Source organism: Plasmodium coatneyi, chromosome 12 (genome assembly GCF_001680005.1).
Source record: "Plasmodium coatneyi strain Hackeri chromosome 12, complete sequence".
NCBI classification, from domain to species: Eukaryota; Apicomplexa; class Aconoidasida; order Haemosporida; family Plasmodiidae; genus Plasmodium; species Plasmodium coatneyi.
The window spans coordinates 2527912-2552837 of NC_033567.1; the positions used below are offsets into that span (position 1 = coordinate 2527912).

General features: G+C 39.8%; 6 protein-coding genes across 6 annotated transcripts; 4 read left to right on the plus strand and 2 right to left on the minus strand.

The window, feature by feature from the left end:
• Window positions 1–2586: 2586 nt before the first annotated feature.
• On the plus strand, window positions 2587–4594 carry PCOAH_00042210 (KIR protein; the record flags this gene model as incomplete). Its single annotated transcript, XM_020061005.1, has 3 exons — window positions 2587–2598; window positions 2816–3580; window positions 3782–4594. 3 exons carry the CDS (start codon window positions 2587–2589, stop codon window positions 4592–4594), a joined length of 1590 nt encoding a protein of 529 aa, XP_019916772.1.
• Window positions 4595–7382: 2788 nt separating this feature from the next.
• Window positions 7383–8403, plus strand: PCOAH_00042220 (Variable surface protein Vir7-like protein; the record flags this gene model as incomplete). Its single annotated transcript, XM_020061006.1, has 2 exons — window positions 7383–7415; window positions 7561–8403. The coding sequence occupies 2 exons, from the start codon at window positions 7383–7385 to the stop codon at window positions 8401–8403; spliced, it is 876 nt and encodes a 291-aa protein (XP_019916829.1).
• A 1925-nt stretch (window positions 8404–10328) lies between these two features.
• On the plus strand, window positions 10329–12451 carry PCOAH_00042230 (Kir protein; the record flags this gene model as incomplete). The annotated part of the gene is made up of 3 exons (XM_020061007.1): window positions 10329–10340; window positions 10546–11340; window positions 11567–12451. 3 exons carry the CDS (start codon window positions 10329–10331, stop codon window positions 12449–12451), a joined length of 1692 nt encoding a protein of 563 aa, XP_019916073.1.
• A 2051-nt stretch (window positions 12452–14502) lies between these two features.
• On the minus strand, window positions 14503–17829 carry PCOAH_00042240 (1-deoxy-D-xylulose 5-phosphate synthase; the record flags this gene model as incomplete). The annotated part of the gene is made up of 1 exon (XM_020061008.1): window positions 14503–17829. The coding sequence occupies one exon, from the start codon at window positions 17827–17829 to the stop codon at window positions 14503–14505; it is 3327 nt and encodes a 1108-aa protein (XP_019916120.1).
• Window positions 17830–18305: 476 nt separating this feature from the next.
• Window positions 18306–20300, minus strand: PCOAH_00042250 (CDK-related protein kinase 6; the record flags this gene model as incomplete). The annotated part of the gene is made up of 8 exons (XM_020061009.1): window positions 18306–18364; window positions 18705–18804; window positions 18909–18995; window positions 19103–19136; window positions 19304–19650; window positions 19779–19858; window positions 19966–20115; window positions 20240–20300. The coding sequence occupies 8 exons, from the start codon at window positions 20298–20300 to the stop codon at window positions 18306–18308; spliced, it is 918 nt and encodes a 305-aa protein (XP_019916411.1).
• Window positions 20301–21143: 843 nt separating this feature from the next.
• Window positions 21144–24190, plus strand: PCOAH_00042260 (Endopeptidase; the record flags this gene model as incomplete). The annotated part of the gene is made up of 2 exons (XM_020061010.1): window positions 21144–23894; window positions 24016–24190. The coding sequence occupies 2 exons, from the start codon at window positions 21144–21146 to the stop codon at window positions 24184–24186; spliced, it is 2922 nt and encodes a 973-aa protein (XP_019916702.1).
• Window positions 24191–24926: the final 736 nt, after the last annotated feature.

Sequence of the window (24926 nt, forward strand, 5' to 3'; positions counted from 1 at the left end):
ATTTTATTAATAATATAAGGTGAATATATGTGAACACACGCAACGCACTGATGATTTGTTTCCTTTTCCGTGTACGTGAAAAAAATTGTTTATTCTTGCGCAGTGTAAATGAATTAAAGTAAAGAATGAACGTTTCGGCAGAACATATAAGGGCCGGGAAAAAAAAAGCGAATTCTGCGCACTGCTCAAAAAGGAAAGGGGAGGCAGGGAATTATACAATAAATGTGTAAAATGTACACTGCCATGAAAGGGGCACTATTTTGATAAAGGCCTGTGAGCCAGGTTTGTGTTGTAACCCTGATTTTTCGAATGTTCCACTCAGAGCGGGATTCCCTTCTGTTGAATATTCTACTCTTGAGTCCTCTGTAGAGTAGATTTGCTGAGTATGCTCTTGAGACATCCTGTATGGGTGTGACGAATTTATGCGTAACAAATCTTCTTCTACTCCTAAAGGAATTTTTCCTTAGGAAAACCTTCCTCAAGAACATTTTCCCTAGGAGCATTAACCCTAAACTCGGAATCTGAACTTTGAACCCATTCCTTAGGAAATTCTTCCTTAGGAACAAAGTCTTCCTACCTAAAACCTAAACCTGAACTTGGAACCTGTTCCTTAGGAACAAAGTCTTTCCTCCCTAAACCCGAAATTTGAACTTGAAAGCTGTTCCTTAGGAACGAAGCCTTCCTCCCTAAACGCTAAATCTCTACATCTAGTTCAACTTGAAAAACAGCGACCATTCTTCTAAAACATAAAATAATTGGTTTTTGCCTTTTTTGTTCATATATAATTTGTCCTTAAAGTGTACCATAATTTATTTTCTAATTTAATATTGATAAATATTTTTTTTCTCCCTATATATATATATATATAAGATCTATAACAATATGATACTTTCAAGCAGAACAACAACAAACAACGACGCTCTACAGGGAGGGATGTCATCCCACGGTTGTAAAAACCGAATTGCAATAGGTACTCAGGAAAGAAGAATGTACGGAAAGAAGAACGGCACAACAGGATCGTCCTTTTTCTTCACTAAAAGAACTGCGATGTTATTTTTTGTTCTTGCTTTTATCTTTTTAAAGGTGAGTCCCTGCTCCCCCCAAACACACACAGAAGCAAAATAAGGGAAGGTGTACATAATAATGTAGGTCTGACAGGATGATGCAAGTGCTATACATGTTTCGTGCACTCTGTATAAATCCTACCTAATGTGACATGTACCCTTTCTTCCCTTCTTTCAGGAAGTACCTCCCTTTATCTTTCCTTTCCTAATTTTTTCTTTAACCCCACTGGGGTGATTAAGTACCAGGCGATATTTGTTGGGTCATTAACCTAGAAAGACCCTCAGGTCTCACAAACTAACAACCTTCCATCCTTCCACCCCTGACAACCTTCGCTTCCACCTACCACCACCCTGACAACCTTCGCTTCCACCTACCACCAACCTAACAACCTTCCTCCCAACACCCTTAACAACCTTCCTTCTAACACCCTTACACCTTAGGAACTTTACGGTTTTAGTCATTTCACAGTTTCGCAAACTGTACTTTCTCACGGCGCGACACCCCTCGACGTCGCACCTCGCAATTTGAAACACTTTTCAAATGTCCATAATTAGAACTTAAAGAGGGAAAATTATTATTAAGATTAAAAAAATTATGAAAATAAAAAACTATAACAAAAAAATTTAATAAACATATTTTGGATCTTCAGGTAAAAAAATTTCTGAGCATATCCGTGAACTGAGAAAATTTTTTTCGCTTATGTTAATTACACATAAGCATAAAAACCTTAGTACAAAAAAAATAAAAAAAAAAGGAGCAAACGATAGTGTACCAAAAAAGTAATTTAAAAAAAAAAAAAAAAAAAAAAAAAACGGTAATGTAAACACATATTAGCACATTGTGTGTCCCTTAATAAGGGGAAGTAGAATATAGTTATCATATTATTTTTCCATTTATTCATATACAACCGTCCTGCTTTTTCAAACATACTGTAATAAATGGTCCAAATAAACCTCTTTATCACATACATTTTCTTCTCTTTCACACTGCTCAAACAACAATGAAGCATAGATCATTAGTGCGGGCTGCAGTTTTCTCCTTAAAGGGGGGGGGGGGGGGGGGAAATTGCAACCTTGTGTAAATACTAACGGAAGCATATAAATAATAGCATAGTGCACTTGTATAATCATCTACTATTCAATAATGTAATGGATGGGAGAAGAATTATTATATGAGGAATTCAATTTGTCCTTTTCTATTCTGCCATTACAACATATTCGTTTCTATTTTCCATTTAATTACATATACATATTACAATTTTGGATGTATATGTATATACCACATATTGCCCATTTTTTGATAAATTGAACAATGTGCCACTTTTTGGAAAGTAAGGAATCTTGCTATTCGCCCACATATATAATCATGGAACGAATAATCATCATAGAGAAGAAGTATGAAATTTTCCCATACATGCATGCTTCTTCCTATGCATAATTATGTGTATGAATGAATAAATTATTCTTCACATAAAAGATATCAGTATTATAGGACTGGTACCACCACTGCAGAAGGAAACAAATGGCGCCAGACGTAAGAAGAAAAGAACACGGATGAAGGGGAAAATTATCCTCTTCTCTGCGCTTACAGTTCATAACGGAATGTGTGCACCTATAACAGAATGAAAGTAGCCCCTTAAAAAAAAGAACAGAAAAAGAAGAATAGGGCGCATAGGAACAACATCCACATCTAACTACATACATACATATTCCACTCTTCCTTCCCTGTTACCAATTCTATATACTTTCAGGACGGTCCTTCGAGTAATTTGCAATCAAAGAAGATATATTATGAATTCGAAAAAGGCAAAGAATGTTCCGCAGAGGCGGAGGGGACGGGGAAATTCAGTCAAGTGAAAACAGGAGTGGAGAGACTGTTGGAAGGACGCACGCACATTCCTAAGGCTGATGCCAATAAAATTGTGAAGAACTATTGTGACGCATGTGGGGGTATAAACAGAACAGAGAGAGGCCACTACTACGAACCGTGCTATTCGTTCTATTATTGGTTAGGTACAAAAATAAAGGGCAAAGAAAAAACTGCCAATGAACTGCACGATACCATGCAAAAAATTTACACTGAACTGAGTCCTTTCAAATGTAATAATAAGTGCAGTGAGATATACCTTGCTACCAGCGACATCCTCCTTGACGAAAGTAAAAAAATGTTCGAGTTCGGTTATAACTATGAATCTTTAAAAGGGTGGTCAGAAGGTAAGGAAAAGCCCTGTTGGCCAGAATATAATGAACATTGGGATGCTGCAAAAAAGGCATATGAAAAGAAGGATGTTCTCTGTGGTACTGATCAAAAATGTAAAACATTTATGAGTAATTATGACCAATATTTTAAGGACAGGCAGCAAGCGAAGGAATTGCCATGCAATTCAATAAGCAAAGTACAGGAACAACCAGATTCAAAGGACGCAGCTGCCATCTTATCGGGAGGAGAGGAAGACGACGAGGAAGACGACCTCGACTACCTGGAAGACGATCTCCTGGAGGAAGGCGATGAGGAGGTAAGTGTGTGGAGGAGGAAGGTTGGTAGGAAGGAAGCAAAGGAGGAAGGGTTGGTTTCCTTCCTTTCCTATTATTTTAGAATGAATAATATAGTAGTGCTATGCATACAATGCTTCCATCCACAGTGTATGTTAGTTTTAAAGGAATGTTCAAATACATAAAAATGCATATATGTACATTATGCTCAATTATATTTATAGGAGGATCCATCTTTGGATGACTTACCCTCAAGGAAAAAGTATAAGGTATTAAATGAGAAGGCCGACAGCGATAATAAGGACGATTGCAACAGTGCAGGGTGGCAAAAAATAAAAAGTTATGTTCAGGATGAAAGTGTTGAGTATAAAATTAAGGGGGCCATGTGCTATGTATATGATATGGATGATAGTGAACGTAAGAAAGAAGGATGGTGTGATTACTCTTATTATTGGGTAGGTAAAATTCTACGGAAGGAATTTAAGGATGGTCCATCATTTCGTCAAGCTATGAAGAAAGTTAAAAAAGCAATGCAGAGGAGTAGAAGTGATCATGGGTGCTCTTTCAAGTTTCCAACAAAGGGGAGGACATATTTCAAACAGTCGAAATTTTTGTTTGATTATTACAAAGACAAAGATGTCGTAGTGGCCAAAGTGAAGAGTGATCAGGAGGAGGATTGTTCTAACCCATATTATAAATATCTACTGAAAGCACAATCTGCATATGAGTATATGCAGCCTAAGTGCGAGAAGGACAATAAGAGTGAATGGTGTAAGGCATTTAAGACAATGTATGGACAATGTAAAGATCCGGGGAAGACGGTCCCAGAATGTGTAGTGGCAAATAAACCAGAAGAACCATGTAATAGTGGTCCCAAACCTGGAGCAGAAGCAAGTACATTACTCACCACAAGTGGAACCTCCCCCGGAAGTAACAGCACTATTACTGCTGTTGCCTCTTCTGCACTCGCCGTGATGGGAACAGCATTCATCACTCTCTTCCTGTACAGAGTAAATACAGTTACAGTAGAAATATGAGTAGGAGCATTTATTAATATTTTGCATGTACTTAAGAATGAGAATTAGAAAATAAGGTGCTCCCTTTACATGTACTTCATACCCATTTTTTTTCTTTTCCTTTCCGAACATCCCATTTTAGTACACTCCGTTATTCCATCGGAAAAATATTTCCTCCAGAAGAAGACGAAAAAGAGGAGGAGGTTCCACTGGACGTCACCACTTTGACGTATTAAGAGAATATGCTCCATGGGAATATTTAACATCATACTATGATGTGCAATATACAACAACAAGAAATACTAGTAGACAACCATGGCAAGAACAATCGCAAGAATCGCAAGAACAATGGCAAGAATCACAAGAACAATGGCAAGAATCACAAGAACAATGGCAAGAATCACAAGAACAATGGCAACGAAGGCAAGAACGAAGGAAACGCAGGCAACGAAGGCAAGAACGAAGGAAACGCAGGCAACGAAGGCAAGAACAAAGGAAACGGAGGCAACAAAGGCAAGAACAGAGACAAGAGCAGAACCAACAACGGCAAGAACAAAGGCAACGGAGGCAAAGAAACAACAGAAGAAGGAATATATCTTACCATCGTATGGAACATTATAAGTAATGTCCCCTTCTGTTTATTATAGGCACCATGTAATGTCTTCAAAATAATAAATAACGCACAATGTTACATCAAATGATAAATAATATACAATATGCCCCCCTGACAATTATAATGACTTACAGTTTTAAGTACATTCTCACAGTAACCATAGAATATAAAGAAGGAGAATTGTGGTTCAGGGTTAAGAGTTACCCTCTTAGGGTTAAAGGTTTGAGGTATAGGACCTAAAGTTTAAAGGTGTTAGAATGAAAGTGTTAGGTGGTAGGTGGGTTGTTAGGTGGTAGGTGGGTTGTTAGGTGGTAGGTGGTTGTTAGGTAGGAGGTGGAAGGAAGGGTTGTTAGGGTTGTTAGGGTGGAAGGAAGAGGAGGTTTTTAGTTGGTCAAAGATGGTAGGGTGGAAGGAAAGGTTGTGTTAGGGGTGGGTGGTAGGGTAGAAGGAAGGTAGTGTTAGGGGTGGTGGAAGGAAGATCTAAGGAGGAAGAAGTAAAGGAGGGTCTAATGATGGAGTTCTAATGAGGAAGAAGATCTAAGGAAGGAAAGGGCTCTAAGGAAAGAAAGGAAGGTCTAATGAAGGAAAGGAAGGAAGGTTCTAAGGAGGAAGGAAGGTGGGTCTAAGGAGTAGAAAGGAAGTCTAAGAAAGGAAGGTTGTTAGGGTGGAAAGGGTCTAAGGGTATTAGAATGAAAGGGTGCAAATGTGTAGGGGTAAGGATATTGGAATAGATCCCTTCTAGGTTAATGACCCATAACACTGCCTTGTACTTAGCTGCTTATGGGGGGAGGAAGGGATAACTTGTCAAGGGAAAGTACACATTTTTTCTTTTGACCTCCTTCCTTCCTTAGACCCTCCTTTCCTTCCTCCTTAGACCTCCCTTGCTTCCTCCTTAGACCTCCCTTGCTTCCTCCTTAGACCTCCTTCCATGCTCGTTAGACCCTTCCTTTCCTTTCCTCCGTCTTAGACCTTTCCTTCCTCCTCCATAGACACCCTTTTCCTTCCTTCCTTAGACCCCTCCTTCCTTCCTTAGATCGTCGTTTCCTTTCATAGACATCCTTCCATCTATACATATTTCTTTTACCATCCTACTAAAGAATCCATACTTCATATGAAGGCAGAAAGAACATACATATAAAGTGCCGTCGACTGCACGCACCTTCATTTATTATTCGTGACCATACATTAGAATAAGTGACTGCACAAATGGCAGCGATCCCTATGAACGCGTGTATGATCATTCACATATATAATAATATATTGTACTCATGGAAAAGGGGAAAAATCGGGAATATCAACCCCTTCAACTTCCCTTAAAGGGGAAATAATGAGAAGGGAAAGATATATGGACGTGTGAAATGTAATGTACATTAGGTGGAGTGGGAAATCTCAAAAGGCGCACAACACGTATAATCTTCTATGTGTGAGTTATTCGAAGTATACTTATGTTAAAAAAAAGGAAGGAAGGAAGGAAGGAAGGAAGGAGGAAGGGTCCTTATTTCTATGTTATTGTGAAGAGGAATAAAAGGGATAAAGTGCAAAATATTCTTATGATGATATACATGGTATTGTCTTCTCTTGGTAATTTAATTACTTCCTTCTTAACTATATTCCTGCTTATCCCTTTTTCTCATAAATTTACATTCCTTATTGAATATTTATGAATGTACACATTTGAGAAATGAAAAATACTCCGTATATATGAACTGCACTACATATATGTGATCAATTTTTAATAATATTATCAATAATTGGAAGAACTAATTAATAGTGGATGATGGAATTTTTTTATCAACGGGAAAATTGTACCCCCTTTTATGTATATAATGATGGAAGCAGGGAAGAAGGTAAATAATAATATAATATTATGAATGACTGAATATAGTTCAATGATATAATAAATGAAGGGACATATGAAAAAATTTAATTTCTTTCCTTCTTATTTCATTACTTCTCTGTGCTTAGTTTGGTCCTACCTTTTTTGTACCTTAATTATATAAAGGACGACGATTTAATGTACATGTAGAATGTGTTATTGTTACTTTTGGAAGAAGTTAATGAATGTGTAGTATTCACAGAGTGCAAAATTTCATATTCATAATCATCGAATGAGCAAAAATTTCACATATTTATTCTGAATGAATATATGAGTAATTCTAACATAAGTATAACATATATAAAAAATGTACACTCAACATGGCACCAGGAGAGGCGGAAGCAACACTATCGGTTACCCACTCATCCCCTTTTCCTTCCCCTTCCCTTCACACTTAGGGTGGATAAATGCATATGTGCATAATATTATGTTCATGTTACATTAAAAGGGACAGTAGCAAATATATATATATGTGCACTCTATTTATTACATTTGTAGGTGCAAGATTTGAACAAATTACCTTCCTATAAAGATTTCTATAAGAAGTTCAATGAAGGCTGCAGTGGTTGCGTTAGAGGATCCATGGGAACCATAGAGGGAACATTAGAACAGTGTCATAATATTGGAGAACTCAAAGATAAGATTATAAATGCCTGCTGCTGTATGTACCAAATAGAGGACAGCGGGAGTACACAATATATGAAGAAGTGCAATTTCCTTTATTATTGGATTACTGATATATTAATTAAGGAAGTTGACAGTTCTTCATTCACGTCAACACTTCGGACAGTCATCGGGGCACTGGAGAAATTTCTTAGTGAACACGAATGCCAAATTCTGAACCCCAAGAATATTAATAAGAAAAGTATCAAAGAAGAAAAAATAGTATATGATTTCTGGCATAACCGTAATCCTATACAAACACTGATAAAGGGCAGTGGGTCCGATTGTGATAAGAAATATGGGAACTATCTGAAAGAAATTGAATCAGCCTACAGTGAAATATATAAAATCTGTGAAAAGGATACTAGTGGTCCATACTGTATCGAATTCAACAGTAAGTGTAAGCAGTATGGTCCTACAGGACAATTGGATTTAAAATGTCCATCAGCGCAGCAAGAAGGAAATTTAGCACACCAGGGGGGTTTAGGTTCACATTCAGGAAAAGTACCCCCTGAGCAGGATACTATAACTGCAGAACACTCACAGTCCACGGACGATACAGCCCCTCCCGAAGGTAGTGCTGTTCCCACTGCTGCTGTGTCTGGTGGCGCATTAGTTGCAATAGGATTAGCAACAATGGCATTCCTACTATATAAGGTATACAACTACCATTTATAGACCATAATATATACCCATAGTATGGTATGTACATATATAGTGTTCCCATGAACACTAGAAGTGCAATAATAGACAACATTGTGCACACACATATGAGCAAAATATGTACATATGTGTATAATGTACATATTTACACTCTCCTTTCTTTTTTTTTTTTTTTTTTTTTTTTCTTTCCTTAGTATACCAATGTATTCTCTGGAATACGTAACTCTTCAGGGGGGAGAAGCAGAAGTAGAAGATCAGGCAGCTCTCACTTCGACACATTAACGTTCAATTCAACAGACACTTCTTCTATAGATATGTCGACAGTAACTTCAACATCAAATCTGTCAACAACAGAAGATAATTCTACCATACATAATGGTAGGTCACCACCAGGACGACCACGATCATCCACCCACTTACCACCTAGAAGAAGGGAGAATAATAGAAGACCAGGTCAAAGGAAAAATATTAGTTACGGTCGCTTGTAATATCTTCTGAATTATAATTATTACGTAATGTCCCCCCTGAAAATTTTAATGCCTGCAGTTTTAAGTACATTACAACAGTAACCATATAATATAAGAAAGATAATTGTGGTTCCGGGTTAAGGATGGGGTGGGTCCCGGGTTAAGGGTGAGGTGGGATCAGGGTTAAGGGTAAAGTGGAAAATAAGGGTGTTGTGTGGAGAATAAGTGGAAAATTGGAGAATAAGACTTCGGGTTTGGGGTTTTAGGACTTAGGGTTTAGGAACAACAATGTGGCCTGGTATTTAGCTGTTTCTGGGTGTACGAACAATAATGTGGACTGGTGTTTACCTGTTTCTAGGGTGTAAGGACAACAATGTGGTCTGGGATATTTAGCTGTTTTAGGGTATAGGAACAACAATGTGGTTTGGTGTTTAGGTGTTTCAGGGTGTAAGGACAAAAATGTGACCTGGTACATTAGCTGTTTTGGGGGTGTAAAAACAACAATGTGGCCTGGCATTTTAGCTGTTTTGTGAGGGGTATGCATCTTAAAGTGTGCATACAAAGAAAAGGAAAGAAAAAAAAAGAAAGAAAAGAAAAAAAAAAAAAAAAGAAAAGAAAAAAAGGAAAGAAAAAATATTTTTTCCGCGAAGAGAGAAAAAAAAAATAATAATAATAAAATAAAAGAAAGGAAGGAAGAAGGGTTCTTATTTCTATGTTATTATGAACAGGAATAAAAGGGATAAAGTGCAAAATACTCTTATGATGATATACATGGTGTTCTCTCTTCGTTTGGTAATTTATTAATTTCTTCCTACGACATTCCTGTTCATTATTATTTCATTCATGTGCTCCTTTCATTATGCATTGATAAATATGTACACATACAGGAAAGCGGAAAGGTATTATGTATATGAAATGTACTGTACGTACGTTCACGGTTTCTAACAAACCTTTAAAACACTAATAAAACATGGATCATTTGTGCGGGCCGAAATTTTTATTAAAGAAGAAAAATTTGCATTCTTAAGTAAATACTAACGGAAGCATATAAATACTAACATAGTGCACTGTATAATCATCTACTATTCAATAATGTAACGGATGGGAGAAGAATTATTATATGGGGAATTCAATTTGTCCTTTTCTATTCTGCCATTACAACATATTCGTTTCTATTTTCCATTTAATTATATATACATATAACAATTCTGGATGCATATGTATATACCACATATTACCCATTTTTTTATAAATTGAACAATGTGCCACTTTTTTGGGAAGTAAGGAATCTTGCTATTCGCCCACATATATAATCATGGAACGAATAATCATCATATAGAGGGGGTATGAAAATTTCCCATACATGCATGCTTATTCCTATGCATAATTATGTGTATGAATGAATAAATTTATTCTTCACATAAAAAATATCAGTATTATAGGAATAGTACCACCACTGCAGAAGGAAAAAAAATGGCGCCGAAGGTAAGAAAGAAAAGAACACGGAAGGAGGGAAAATTATCCTCCTCTTCTCTGCGCTTACAGTTCATAACGGAATGTGTGCACATATAACAGAATGAAAGTAGCCCCTTAAAAAAAGAACAGAAAAAGAAGAAGATGGCGCACATGTGGGAACATCCATTTATACGCATGTTCCACATCATCCTGTTTAATTCTATATACCCTTTAGGACGGTCCTTCGATTGCTTTGCCCTCAGAGGAGATGTATGATGCATTAGAAAAAGGCAGAAAATGTCACTCAGGGACGGAGGGGCAGAGTAAGTACACACAAGTGAAAACAGAAGTAGAGGGTCTATTAGAAGTGCATACAGATATTACTGAGCGCGTGAACGTAGCCAGTAAAATTGTAAAAAACTATTGTGACGCATGTATGGCGACAAACACAAGAAAGAGAGGCCACTACTTCGAACCGTGCTATTTGTTCTATTATTGGTTAAGTAAGGAAATGAAGAGCAGAAAAAATACTTCCTCTGATTTTTATGAAGTCATGGAGAAAATTTATCAGAAACTGAAGGATTTCCCATGTAATAATAGGTGCAGTACTATATACCGTCCCAGGAGTAATACTCACTTTGATGAAAGTAAAACACTATTCGATTTCGGCTATAACTATGAGTCTCTACAACTGCGAAAGCGGCCGGCAACTAATGGAAACCTTTGTTGGCCACAGTATAAGGAACACAGGGATGCTGCTAAAACAGCTCATGAACAGATGGTTGGTATTTGTGGTGGTGATGAAACAAAGTGTCCGCAATTTATGAGTGCATATAAGCAATATTTTCAAAACGGGCAGCAGGAACCGCCACCGTTAAAATGCAATTCAACAAACGAAGTGCAGGCCGAAACAGAATCAGAAGGCACACATACTTCCTCCTCTTCAGAAGTGAAGGAAGACTCCGAAGACGACGAGAACGAGGACGACCTCCTCGAGGAAGGGGAAGTGGAGGAGGAAGGAGTATTGGGGGTACGTTCACCTGGTTGGAATAAATATGCAGCTACTCACAATATGGAATTATTCATAATATGAATATTTCCATATTATGTGCATAATTCCATAGTATGTGCATAATTATCATATTATGAGTAGCTGCATATATCACTTTTTATACGTACTGTAATAAAATTAGGAGTTGTGTATACATGAAAAATGCATATATATCCACACATTTTGCTCAATTACATTTCTGTAGGTGGAAGAATTGAAGAACTTACCTTCATATGCACAATATTATGAGAAATTCGAGCAAGGCTGGAATAACTGTAATGATAATGGTAGCGGGTGGCCGAATCAAACAGAAGTTAAATTAGTAGGGGGAAATGCGAATATTCAGGAAGACGATGCCAAAAAAATTGTAGGAGCATTATGTTACGTGGACAGCATGAAAAGCGTCCCTGAGGCTAATAATAAATATTGCGATTTCTTATATTTCTGGGTAGGAGATATGTTATGGAAAAAATTTACGGATGGTGGATCATTCCTTCAAGCTATGAAAGCAGTTAAAAAAGCAATGAAGGACAGCTACAATTACCATAAGTGCTCGTTCAAATTTTCAAGTAAACGGAGTAAATTTTTCAAATACTCGAAATATTTGTCCGATTATTATGAGAACAGAGATTTCATAGGGACAAAATTAAAGAGTGGAGAGGAGCATTGTGGTAATGCGTACTACGAGTACTTACTGAGAGCACAATTAGCCTATGATTATGTGAAAAATAAGTGTCCAAATGGAAATGAGAATGGCTGGTGTAAGGAGTTTGAAAAAATGTATGGAGAATGTAAGAATCAGGGGAGCACGGCTCCACAGTGCAAAGTGACACATGAACCGGAACACTCATGTAGAAGCAGGTTCAAACCTGGAGCAGGAAAAAGTGCATTCCATACCGCAGAAGGGATCTCCCCTGTTGAAACCTACCACGGAAGTAACAGCACTATTACTGCTGTTGCCTCTTCTGCACTCGCCGTGCTGGGAACGGCATTCATCACTCTCTTCCTTTACAGAGTAAATGCAGTTACAGTAGAAATATTAGTAAGAGAATTTATTAATATTTTCCTTGTACTTAAGAATGAGAAATAGAAAATAAGGTGCTCCCGATACATGTACTTCACACCCTATTTTTTTTCTTTCCCTTTCCGAACATCCCATTTTAGTACACTCCGTTATTCTCCTGGAAAAATAATTCCTCCAGAAGAAGACGAAAAAGAGGAGGACGTTCCACTAGACGTCACGACTTTGACGTATTAAGAGAATATGCTCCAAGGGAATATTTAACGTCATACTATGATGTGCAATATACAACAACAAGAAATACTAGTACACAACAATGGCAAGAACAATCGCAAGAATCATGGCAAGAACAATGGCAACAATCGGAAGAACAATCGGAAGAACAATCACAAGAACAATGGCAAGAATCACAAGAACAATGGCAACGAAGGCAAGAACGAAGGAAACGGAGGCAACGAAGGCAAGAACAAAGGAAACGGAGGCAAAGAAACAACAGAAGAAGGAATATAGCTTACCATCGTATGGAACACCGTATGTAATGTTACCCTTCTATTTATCATAGGCAGCATGTAATGTCTTCAAAATTATAAATAGCGTAGAATGTCCTTACAAATTATAAATAGTATACAATATGCCACCCTGAGAATTATAATCACCTACAGTTTTAAGTACATTACCACAGTAACCATATAATATAAGAAAGAGAATTGCGGTTCCCGGTTAAGGGTAAGGTGAAAAATAGGGGTAATGTGTGGAGAATAAGTGGAAAATTGGAGAATAAGTCTTCGGACTTCGGGTTTAGGTTTTAGGAACAACAATATGGCCTGCTGTTTAATAACCCCAGGGAGGTAAATATATGTTTGGGGGTAGTAGAATGATGTTATAAGGTTAGGGAACGAAAGGGTGTAGGGGTGTTAGAATGAAGGTTGTTAGGGGTGTTAGAATGATGATTTAGGGATGTTAGAATGAAGTGTTAGGTGTAGTAGAATGAAGGTTGTTAGGGGTTGTTGGTGGAAGGAAGGTTGTTAGGTGGTTGGTGGGAAGGAAGGTTGTTAGGTGGTTGGTGGGAAGGAAGGTTGTTAGGTGGTTGGTGGGAAGGAAGGTTGTTAGGTGGTTGGTGGGAAGGAAGGTTGTTAGGTGGTTGGTGGGAAGGAAGGTTGTTAGGTGGTTGGTGGGAAGGAAGGTTGTTAGGTGGTTGGTGGGAAGGAAGGTTGTTAGGTGGTTGGTAAGAAGTTGTTAGGTGGTTGGTGGGAAGGAAGGTTGTTAGGTGGTTGGTGGGAAGGAAGGTTGTTGGGGTGGTGGTAGGTGGGTTGTTAGGTGGATGGTGGGAAGGAAGGTTGTTAGGTGGTTGGTGGGAAGGAAGGTTGTTAGGTGGTTGGTGGGAAGGAAGGTTGTTGGGGTGGTGGTAGGTGGGTTGTTAGGTGGATGGTGGGAAAGAAGGTTGTTGGGGTGGTGGTAGGGTCTTTTTAGGTTAATGCGCCATAATATGGCCTGCTGCTTTAGCCTCCTCAAGGGAAGGGGAGTACACCGGAAGCGTGTAATAAAAAAAAAAAAAAAAAAAAAAAAAAAGTAAAAAACATAAATACATACATGTATACATATATACATGCCTAGGGGCACAATAACGTGCGGATATTTTGCGGGCGTCCCTTTAAACCGGATTGGGAAAACCCCATGCGCGAAGGCGAACCCGATTTTGATATAGTCCTCACAAGGGTTCTTCATCCCGAACTATGAATCCGCAACAAGGATTTGTTACACCCCAGCGAAGCATGGCGGTGGAAAGTCTCTAAAAATTTTGCATAATCATTTCGACATGCAAAAAGCGCGCTTGTGATGTAGGGCGTAGGAGAATATACGCCTTATTGCTGAACGGATGTGTGGAGGAAAAAACTGCTCCCCCACTTTGCAAACTTCTGACCCATTGAGGGGGTAGCCTCATTCGGTACATTTTCAAAATTGGGATACCTCTCCCATTGGTATGGTAGAGGAAGCCGGCATGGAGGAGGCCTGCTCCTCTTACGATGCGCTGCCGATAATTACTGAGATGCCTACCACAAAAGCATGAAGAGCTGTGATGAAGATTTCCCCACGAGCGATACATCGAATCGAAGCAAAACTCAATTGGACAGTTGTCTTTGTAAGAAACTCTTTACTCTTTTCACTAAGCTTGAAGAATCCATTTTTACATCTGCGTATTGCTGCACATACGTGGCGTGTTCAATGGGATCATTCGGTAGGTAAATATTATGAACAGACAACTGGTGCCTGGAAATGTAATTTTTCTCTATTAGGTAGTTATTGAAGTGGGTTGAAAATCCACCTACAGTGTTGTCCTCGTAGGTAATGTGGATGTCATGTTTATTCTCCTCAATAACGTAATCTATTATTTTTTTATCCATTGGGTTTAGGAAAATCATGTCTATAATTGAGAAGGAGAATTTCCTAGAGAAAAGAGGATCCTTTTCGATTTCTTCGATGGCGTTCAACACATTGAATAGCATACTACCCATGTTAAAAATGGCCACTTTTCTCTTCCCCCCTTCGCTTGTTTTTTTTTCCTCTGGGCTCATTTTGATGACTCGTGCCTTTCCGAAGAATGTTTGCAGGTCGTCGTTGCGGGGATCTTCCCGATCCAGTTGGTCGGTTCGCCCTACGTTTTCACCGACCTCAGTTTGCACCCCGATGCGGAAATATCTCTGCAGGTACTCCTCCGTGAAGGTGTTAATCCTGGGGAGGCGAATAAACACAGAACGGTTCACATCGTCGTAGCAAAATTTGAGCGCCTTCTTCAAGTCCACTTGGTTGCTGGGAGATATAACACACGCGTTGTTCAAGGCACCCAAAATAGTAAGGTCGTAGAGTCCTTGGTGGGTAGCTCCATCTTCCCCGACTAAGCCACTCCTACCGATAATAACCTTTAACGGGACCTTCTGCAAATTCAAGTCATGTATTATTTGATCATATGCTCTTTGCATAAATGTAGAATAAATGCACAGGTGAACTTTTAGGTTTTTATTCATGGCCATGGCTGTTGCGAAGGTTGCTGCGTGCTGCTCTGCGATCCCCACGTCGTACACATTGTTGGGGTACTTCTCGCTGATCTTTACTAATCCGGACCCCCCCAACATGGCTGGGGAAATGAAGACGATATTTTTATCTCGCTCTAAATATTTTAGCATTTCTTCTGTGTACACATCTGTGAAGGTTTTCTTGGAGAACATCTCTTGTTGTACTGTCCCAGTATTGCTTTTATTACTGTGCGTTTTATCATTCTGATTGTGGGTGCTGGATCCCGGTGACTTAACTTCCCCCCTATCGGAGATCAGCGTATTCACATTGAAGGGAAATATTTCGTTCTTCTTAATAGAATGCATCACAGTTATCGGTGCCCTTTTGTTTATAAACTCACTGGTCTTGCTCGTGCAGACATGCAATACAGTGGATCTGTTCATACTTCCCTTTTTAAAGGACGACAGAGCGTTGAAAAGGGCTTCTGTGTTGTTTCCGTTTTGGATTTGCACATAGTCGTAGTTCAAATTTTCAAAAAAGTTGTTCTTTTCCTTATCACTGTAATTTTGGTTGTCTCCTTTTCCACTTTTGCTTTCGATAAAGCTGCGCAGGTGGTCAGAGATGGAACCGATTGGTCGATGCCCCGAGATGCTGGGTGCATTAGTGGGGAGCGACACCTGCCCATTGTCGTTATAAATAATTAGTACTTTGGAATTTAAAAAGGAAATATAATTTAGCGCTTCCAGTGCCATACCACCTGTTAGGCCACCGTCCCCAATTATGGCGATATGCATTTTGTTCAAATGATCAGCTGAGTTATTTCGCCCAGGGTAGGCACTCTGTTGTGTGGTCCCTCCTGTATTAGGATGATTTGCATGAATGGTGTTCCCTTCACCAGGTTGGATAAAAAAGATATTTTTTGTTTCTTCAAACGGGTGTGCTTCTTTCCCTTCCGATTGAGCGGTCCTTCTGTTCTGACATACCTGCCAGTCGGCTTCATAAAACCCCTGTATTGCACTGAGCGCAGTGGAGCTATGGCCTGCACCAAACTTATCGTAAGTACTTTCAAAAGTGTTTAAAAAGCCACATAATCCCTCCTTCTGTCTTAGCGACAAAAATAGGAACTTTCTCCCGGTGAGTATTTTATGCACGTAGGTCTGATGGCCTATATCGTATATCACATCATCATGGGGCTGATCAAACAGGTACAGTAACATCAGCTGCACCTCTAGCAAGCTCAGCCCAGCGGAAAAATGACCACCCGTTAGGTTAACCATGAAGAAAAGAAACATCCTTAATTCGTGAGCCAACACAGGTAGGTACTCCTTCTTCAATTTTTTCAAATCACTTGGATTGTTTATTAAATTTAGTAGAGGTAAATAATTTAGGATCTTGAGAACTTTTTTGATGTTTTCCTTTTTGTAGTATTCTTTATTAATGTTTTCTATGTGGACTCCATTTCTTTGGAACTCCTCTCGGATTAGTTTTTCAAATTGGTCTTCATCATATTTGTCCACGTCCAAAGCGACGCTCTTCTCCGTCGGTTTGTTGAAGAACAACTGTTCGTAATTTTCGGGCACATCCCTATGTACGTATAATTTAACTATCTGGTTATAAATTTCCTCCCCATATGTATCTTTGTATTTTTTAATATCCAGGTAGCTGTTTATTTGGTCAAAGATGGCATCCAAATTAGGGGGGTTCCTGCCATCATTGCTTTTTTTATTCGCACCTGTGATGAGTTGTGGCGATTTCCCCGTATGGGTGTCCACGTTCGTTACGCTGAATAGCTTCTTCCCTAGAGTGGCATTGGTGGAGTAGTCCCGCAGTGGGTTACCTTCAAAGGTGTGTAAGAAGGTCGACTTCCCGGTGATAAAAGCGTCCCCTTTCCTCAGGCCATACTTATTCAATTGCTTCAAATTGGCGTAATTTATGAAGAACGCATTTGGTCGTTTAGGAGTGTGTGCGTGTGTCCAGCTTCCACCACGTCTACTTTTATTTGCGTTAACGGAGTAGCGGTGTCCATCATGCATGAACCATTTTGTAGCTCCCTCAAGGCTATGTACGCGTTGGTGATCATACGGGGGGCTGTTCCTCTCCTGTCCTGCTCTTTTTGCTTGCACCTCGTCGGAATGCTTCCCCCTGGGGTAAATTTCATTTTCTATTTTTAACTGATTACACTGTACAGAAGTACGCTTGAGCAGTTTGCCAGTACTACCATTTGGGTCATACCCAGAGACGCCAAGAAAGCAGGGAAAGCTGTCCTTAAAAATTTTACACAAATAATGCCTTTTCGTGGTAATCTTGTTTAACTGCTTCAGGTACTTGACGTTTTTACTTACTTCGCATTTTCCGCTGGTGACGTTTACCGTGACATACATGGAGGTGATCATCAGTGCGAACAAAAACAGGAGAGCGGACGTTCCCATTATCATGGTGGTAGGTCACGGTGTCACATGATAGGTAGGGAGGTGGAACTGTTTCAAATAGATATTTTCCCCTCAACGGGGAGGGTACTGTTGTAGAGGGGACCTTTTTAAGGGGAAGTTTCTCCTTGGCTTTTGAAGAGGCCAAGTGGAAGAAAGGCGAAGCGACAGGTCCAGTTCCGTTCACCACTTAAAAAAACGAGAACACAAAAAAAAAAAAAAAAAAAAAAAATTTCAAAATATGAACAAACTGAAAAACAAACGGACTAACTAGCGCGTCATATTCCTTCGCGCGTTGGTTCACCCTCTACAAGGTGGTGTACTTCGCGAGAACGATGACTCTTTATGGGGTCTCGCAAAACAACAGCGCGTGCGGTGTATGCGGCTGCTCGCACATGTTTTCCCGTACAGCAGATATTCCGGGAAGTGATTCGTGTAGATGGCATAAAATACGCTAGCTAGTCAATCATACATCTTCTACCTACTTAAAGAATGCTAGAAGGCTTTATCTGTGCAATGTCGTTAAAGCAGGGGTGCTTTAGGGCTATCTCGCAGAAAAAGGGGGGCGGTAATTGTGATGGTGGGAGAGCAACACAAACAATGGGCGACATTACGTACCGCGGTAGCGGGGAGTGCAGTAGGGACCACACATCAAAAATAAAAATATATATATAATGAAAAATAAAGAATTGCGTACATGGGCCCCATAAAAAGTATTCCTACTGGCAGGAAGGAAAACTTTTTTTTGAGAAACTATCAGCCAAAAGTGACGCATGTGCAGAGAAAAACAAATCACATGTAAGGTGCCAGGCAAACAAAGGCACAATACAATTATGCACATTTGCTGCACGAACTTTTTTCAGTTCCCCATTTTTATAACTAACCTTCTTTTGAAGATATGCGGTAGGCCGGGTCATAAATCAGCATTTTAGAAATTAAGTCGGCGGTGACTTCGTCTCGAATTATGTTTTTTAGTTCATTCTTCTGCGAAAGGGGAAACGTGCAGGGGGGTGACACAGTTGGTTGATGTAGTTGGTGTGCTAAAACAATTTTTTTGCCCTCCAAGCAACAGCTACTCCTGTGCGCACCTCAAAATAGGGAAACATCCTATGCCGGTCTTCGTCCCCAACGGACAATTTGCTCTTATCGCCAAGAACCAAATAAATCAGATCCAGCTGAAAGTTAACATAGGAGAATGTGCAGTTGAATCGGTTAATGTGCTTTTATTGGAATATTCTACATGGGGGTGTACTTTTTTTTTTCGTCTGTGGGGGATCCATACCTGTGATTCGTCATTCTTCCCGGGGAATAATGGCCTTTGGGATGTTTACACAAGAGGCATTTTTTTTGCAAAAAAGGTTGAAGTGACATGAGTATTTATTTTTAGAATGCTGGTGGGGTTCACTCCAAAATGGACATATGCTTGTGCAAAAAAAAAGGTGTATGAATCCCCCTTCTTCTAGCAGAGGTGCAGTTGCATTACCTGCCCGTTATCAACTCCACGAAAAGACAACCCAAGCTCCATATGTCCACCTTGTGGTCGTAATTCTTCGACTGAAGTAAAATTTCCGGCGATCTGTACCAGCGGGTCACCACAGTGGGAGTCATATTTTCAGTTCTTTCAACAGACAGTCCCAAGTCCCCCAACTTAATTTCCCCACAGGAGTTTATAAATATGTTTTCCGGTTTTATGTCCCTGTGTAGGTAGTTCTTTCCATGCAAGTAGGAGGTCGCCAGGAGAAGCTCAAAAATTACGTACTTGGCTTCCCGGATGTCCATGTTGTACTTCTTCATTAAATTGAGCAGGTCGATGTCGCAGTACTCGAATACCTTTATGTGCGAAAGGGGGGAGGTGGCAGTCAATCTGTGGGAAATTTTGCCTATATATTAATATATATATACATATGCACCTGTTGGAGAGTTGCACTGCTTTTTTTTGGGCGTGATTGCCGTCCTACTAGGTATAAACAGGAGTTCTCTAAATTTTCTCCTTTGAGTTTTTCCTCTACATCTCTTCCATAAAAAACGTACTTCAGGTCTGTGGGAAGGTGTATTGGGGGGAATGGTAGATGGAATGTACATTGTGCAAGTGTACAATATGGGCGTTGTCGTGGAGGAGTGAACTGTTGTGTTGGAGGGGCCTACTTATAATATTTTTGTGCCGAATTTTCTGAAGGATGGTTAACTCACGCAGGATGCTTTTGCTTATGCCATAGTTTTCATCGCACAAGTTAATTATTTTTTTTATGGCTACAAGTTGGTTTTCGTCCTTGTCGAGCGCCTTGTAAACGATGCCTAGGAATGGGGTGACCAGGCGGAGGGGAGTGTTGTGTTTAACACTTCACCTATGCATGCGTTTAAAAGGCACACGTGAAGGAGCTGGTGGTGGAGAAGACCAACAGCCTCAAAAAGACCTCACCATAGGTGCCCTTTCCTATTACACACAAAAACTCAAAGTTGGAAATGTCTCTGGGGATCATTTTGGCGAGATGAACAAAGCAACTTCCATGTAAGAAAATATCAAGAATGGTTCTTCTACGTTAGATGTAAAATAACGAGATTGGTTCATGCCCAACTTGGTGAACCTCCAACTGGGCGCAGATTCCTTGAAGTGCCTTTTTTTTGTGCCCGTTCCTGTGCCTTGCTCCTCATTACCGTCGAGAGAAAAAAAGAAAAAGATTAAAAGGACCCAACATGGGATGGCAACCTTTGTGCATTATTTTTACGCTCCACCATTTGTTCTTATTTTTTCCAAGTTGTCGCTACGACATGCCTTTTTTTTTTTTTTTTTTTTTTTTTTTGTGCCCTTTCATTGGAGTAGTAGGCTAAAAATATGGGTTCCCGAAAAGGAGGCCAATCTGCAACATGGTATATTCCTTCTCACAAAATGAATACGATATCTGTACCAAATGTTCATCATCAAGTTCTCCAGAAAATGTAAAGAACTGGAAGGGTGTAAGAAAGGAAACATAAAATTTGGGGGATATTTTTCTAACCGTTTTATGTAGATACAGTGGAAAAGTTAACCATAGGGGGATGAATCAATTTTTTTCCAAAAAGGATTGTCTCCTATAGTCGCTAAGAAGATGATCCTACTCTTAACTGAGTTGTTCTTAGTTTTAACGTGAGTTACTTTTTTCTGATTTGCCCCAGGGAAGAACCATCCTGGGGGTGACACACACAGACGACATAACACGACTGGTCCACCAGTGTTAGAGTGTGAAAGCAAATCATTTTTTTTACGTTAATTGCAAGCAGATGCTGCCTAGTTGGGGCATATTTGCCAAAGGAATGGTCGTCACCAACAGACCCGAGGAGACAGGATGAACCGCAGATCGTGTCGGCTGGTCGAGGCGGTGTGCAGCGCGTCGACCCTTGAAGGTATAAAATGGTGCGCTATTTCTAGAAAATTTCGTGGCACCTTTTTGAGCAGATTCCCCGGGGGGACATCCCGGAGGAATTTCTTCTTCAAAAAGGAGAGCAAAAAATTAGGAGAAACGACAAATTTGCTGGAAAATTTTAATTTAAAAAATTTTGTAAAAAAGGGTAGAAATGGGGGAGGGGTAACCTACTCGGAGGAGGCGGAGCGGAGGAAGGAGAACCGCGGTGGTCAATCGTTAGGCCAAAATAATGAGCATCTTGAAAATGTAGACACGCTAAGTAAAGGCGACGTAGAAAGAATAGATAAAATTCTTGCAGAAATAAGCAGAGAGACAAAACAACCAAATGGAGAGGGATACCTGCTAGAACTGATCGGACTAAAAAGCAGCGGAGAAAATATCATACAAGCTAGTCTCGCTTGCATAAGTACATGCGATAGTATATTAAAAAAAATGTGCAAAGAGGAAAACATTTTTAAAATTATTAACATGGTAGATACAGTGTCAAATAACTTATGCAAATTAGGAGACGCCCTGGAACTGCTCAGGAATTTACACACAAACCAAGGGGTAATGGCCAAGGCACATGAAGCGTTGGAAAAGCTAACCACCTACATTGATGTAATTAACATTGATGAAAAAATTTACCATTTTTTAAAAACAAAATATGAAGAGCATGCACATAGGTTAGATCGGGAACACGCAGAAGTTCTGCTTAACATGATCGTGTCCATGGAAAACCAAGGGGTCCACATAAAGGATAAGAAGCAAAGACGAGAATATTTGGAACTCCAGGCACAGGAAAAATATATTTCCTTCCATGCTACATCGAACGTGGGAAATGAATATGACGGTGTGTTCATAGAAAAGAGGAGACTCCTTCCTTTTATCGATGAGCAGGTGATACATAATTATCAGGAAAAAATAAAACCTTTTATTAAAAGTGGAAAAGTAAAAAAAAATAACGTACTGGAAAAATTCGACCCAGCCGAGTGGGTATTTCTCCTCCAGGACAGCTCCTTCATCATGACGGTGCTTGAAAATGTCCCCGACGAAGAGGTAGCAAGCAGCGCCCACGCGCTATTGAAGAAGCCAAACCAGACATTCCTAAAAAACATACTGGTGCTGCAGTACTATAGAAATATGCTAACCAATTTTCGAAATTTTAGAAACTTCAGTGAGTACTCTCTAAAAAATTGCATCCTAAACAGCCCCGACAAGGTGCACTATTTTTTGAGAAATACTTTTAATACTATTTTGTCGCACTTCTTCGAGGAGCTGCGGTTTGTGGAGAGATACATCGACGCGGTTTCATGCAGAGGGGAGAAGATGAAGCTTTCCAACGGGGGTGCCCTGTCCGGTGCGATCGAATCCGCCCCGGAAAAGGTCTCAGAAAGTACCTTAGAACCCCCCACGCAGTGCTTCAACGCAACTGATAACCACCCATGCAATATAAACGGAGGAGGGGGGCACTCCAAGCTAACCCCGGAAAATGTGTTCTACTACATGAACCAAATAAGGAAGGAGAAACTCAAACAGATCGAGGCGGAAATGAAAAACCGATTGACTCTGTATCAGGTTATTCGCTTTGTTGTGAACCTCTTGAAGGATTCCTACGCCTTGGAGATGGTTAACGTTGCGCCATTGCCAAACGAACTGTGGGACGAGAGCATATTAAAATTTGAGATAAGGGACGGGAGCTACACCTACGGGTACTTATATATGGACCTTTTCGAGCGGGAAAACAAGAACCATTCAATTGCCCAGTACACCGTTCGGTGCTCCAAAAATATGAACGCCTGCTTGAAGCATCAGTGGTTTGAAGAAAGCGCACGCGAGTTTCCCTTCTTCTACGCGGGCATCGTGCGGGGCGGCATGGACAGCCACACGGGCAACAACACACCAAACTGTGAACCAACTGTGAGGCCACCTCACCAACAAACCTACCGACAGACCACGTCGACCTTCCTTGTGTGCAACTTCAGTACCAAATTGAGCGCCCCCGAGGGAGAAGCCACTTCCGCGAGTAACACCCCTAGAGATGATAACATCTTCATAAATGAACACATAGCCAACTCACTTGGAAGAATAAAAATGTCTATCGACAAGGTCAACATGTTTCTGCACGAATTTGGGCACACCATGCACTGCATATTGAGCTCTACATATCTGCAGCATCTGTCTGGAAATAGGGGTGGCGTAGATTTCTCAGAATTCACGTCTCACTTTTTTGAGGAGTATTTAAACAGTTACGATGCGTTGTTGAGATTGTATGGAGGGAATGAAGAAGAAACGAGAGAGAACCGCGAACAGATCGAAAGGATGGTAAAAAGTTACTTGGATAGCAAAAACATTCTCTGCTATTATTCCATAATGCAGGTGACGATTCAGTCCATCATTGACCAGATATTTTATTGCCTATCGGATAAATCCAGTTGCATTTCTGAGCGAAATGAATTAATTGAGAAGAAAATAAATGAGTACTTCTCCGGGGTGTACTACAAGGACATATTTATACTCGAGTTATTTCCGCAGATCCATTTTTCCAAAACGACACACCTTGTCCATTATCCTGCCAATTATTTCTGTTACCTGTACTGTTCTGTGCTGTCCAAATATGTTTGGGAGCGGACGTTCAAGCGGGATTTGATGAATCGGGGGAAGGGCGCCGAAATTGTGAACTTCATGCGCGGAGTACGTCCTACATTGCGTCTTTTGTGTGGTCATCCCACTGCAACATGCATTTGCTTAAATGTATAGATGGACATGTGCTTTATGTTATTTATTTATTTTTTTTTTTTTTGCTACTCCGCAGGGCTCGGTTGACTCCAGCTTAAGAAACATCATTGCATTGGTGGAAGACGACTCGGAGAAGGTTCAGTACTACACGGAAAATCCGCAACACCTGCCATTGGAAGATTTTTTGAAGCATTACTCAGGGGAAAACAAGAACGAGGAATACAACTCCTTTTTGGAGGCCCTCTAAATGGGCAAAAAAAAAATATATATTTATATATATATAATTCTCCCCTTTTTTTACGTGAAAAAGTGAAAGTTACACTTGATTCAACTCGCGCACAGAAATGTATGTGCCATTTTGTTTTACCAAATGGATTTGTGTGAAATTTATTTTATTATTTTATTTTTTTTTTTGTTAAAGCGACAGGACTACGAAGTTAAAAATTGTTCATCCTGTTATATGTGTCAATTGGCTTTTTAATTTTGCTCTCCTTTTGGAGGAAAATAAAACACGCACGCAATGCTTTTTTGCGACGTGGCGTATTTTCGCCCAAATGTCGTCATATGGTCGCACATACCCCATTTTCCCTGTTGTCCTGTTCCCGTTCTACCGCATTTTTTTTTCGAGGATGGCGAGCTGCGCACCAGACCTAGGCAGACCAAGTCCACGTGGCAATTGTTCCACCCACGCCTGGGCACGCAAGCCGAGCTGAAGGTTTCTGCGTGACGTGATGGTTAAGAATGAAAAACGAAAATTTAAGTCGAAAAATTAAGAATAAAAAAAAACTAACGTAGGAAAAAATAAAAAGCAAAAATAACCAGCGAAAAAGCGCACGCAAGAAAACCAGTGGCGTATTTCCTCTGCCACTTTTCTTCACAAAAAAAAAAAATATGAAGGTGAGCTCGAATTGAATTTCCTCTTTTTTCCGGCATTTAATACAAGAAGATAAAAAATTTACCAAGCAACAAAACATAGCTTAAAATATA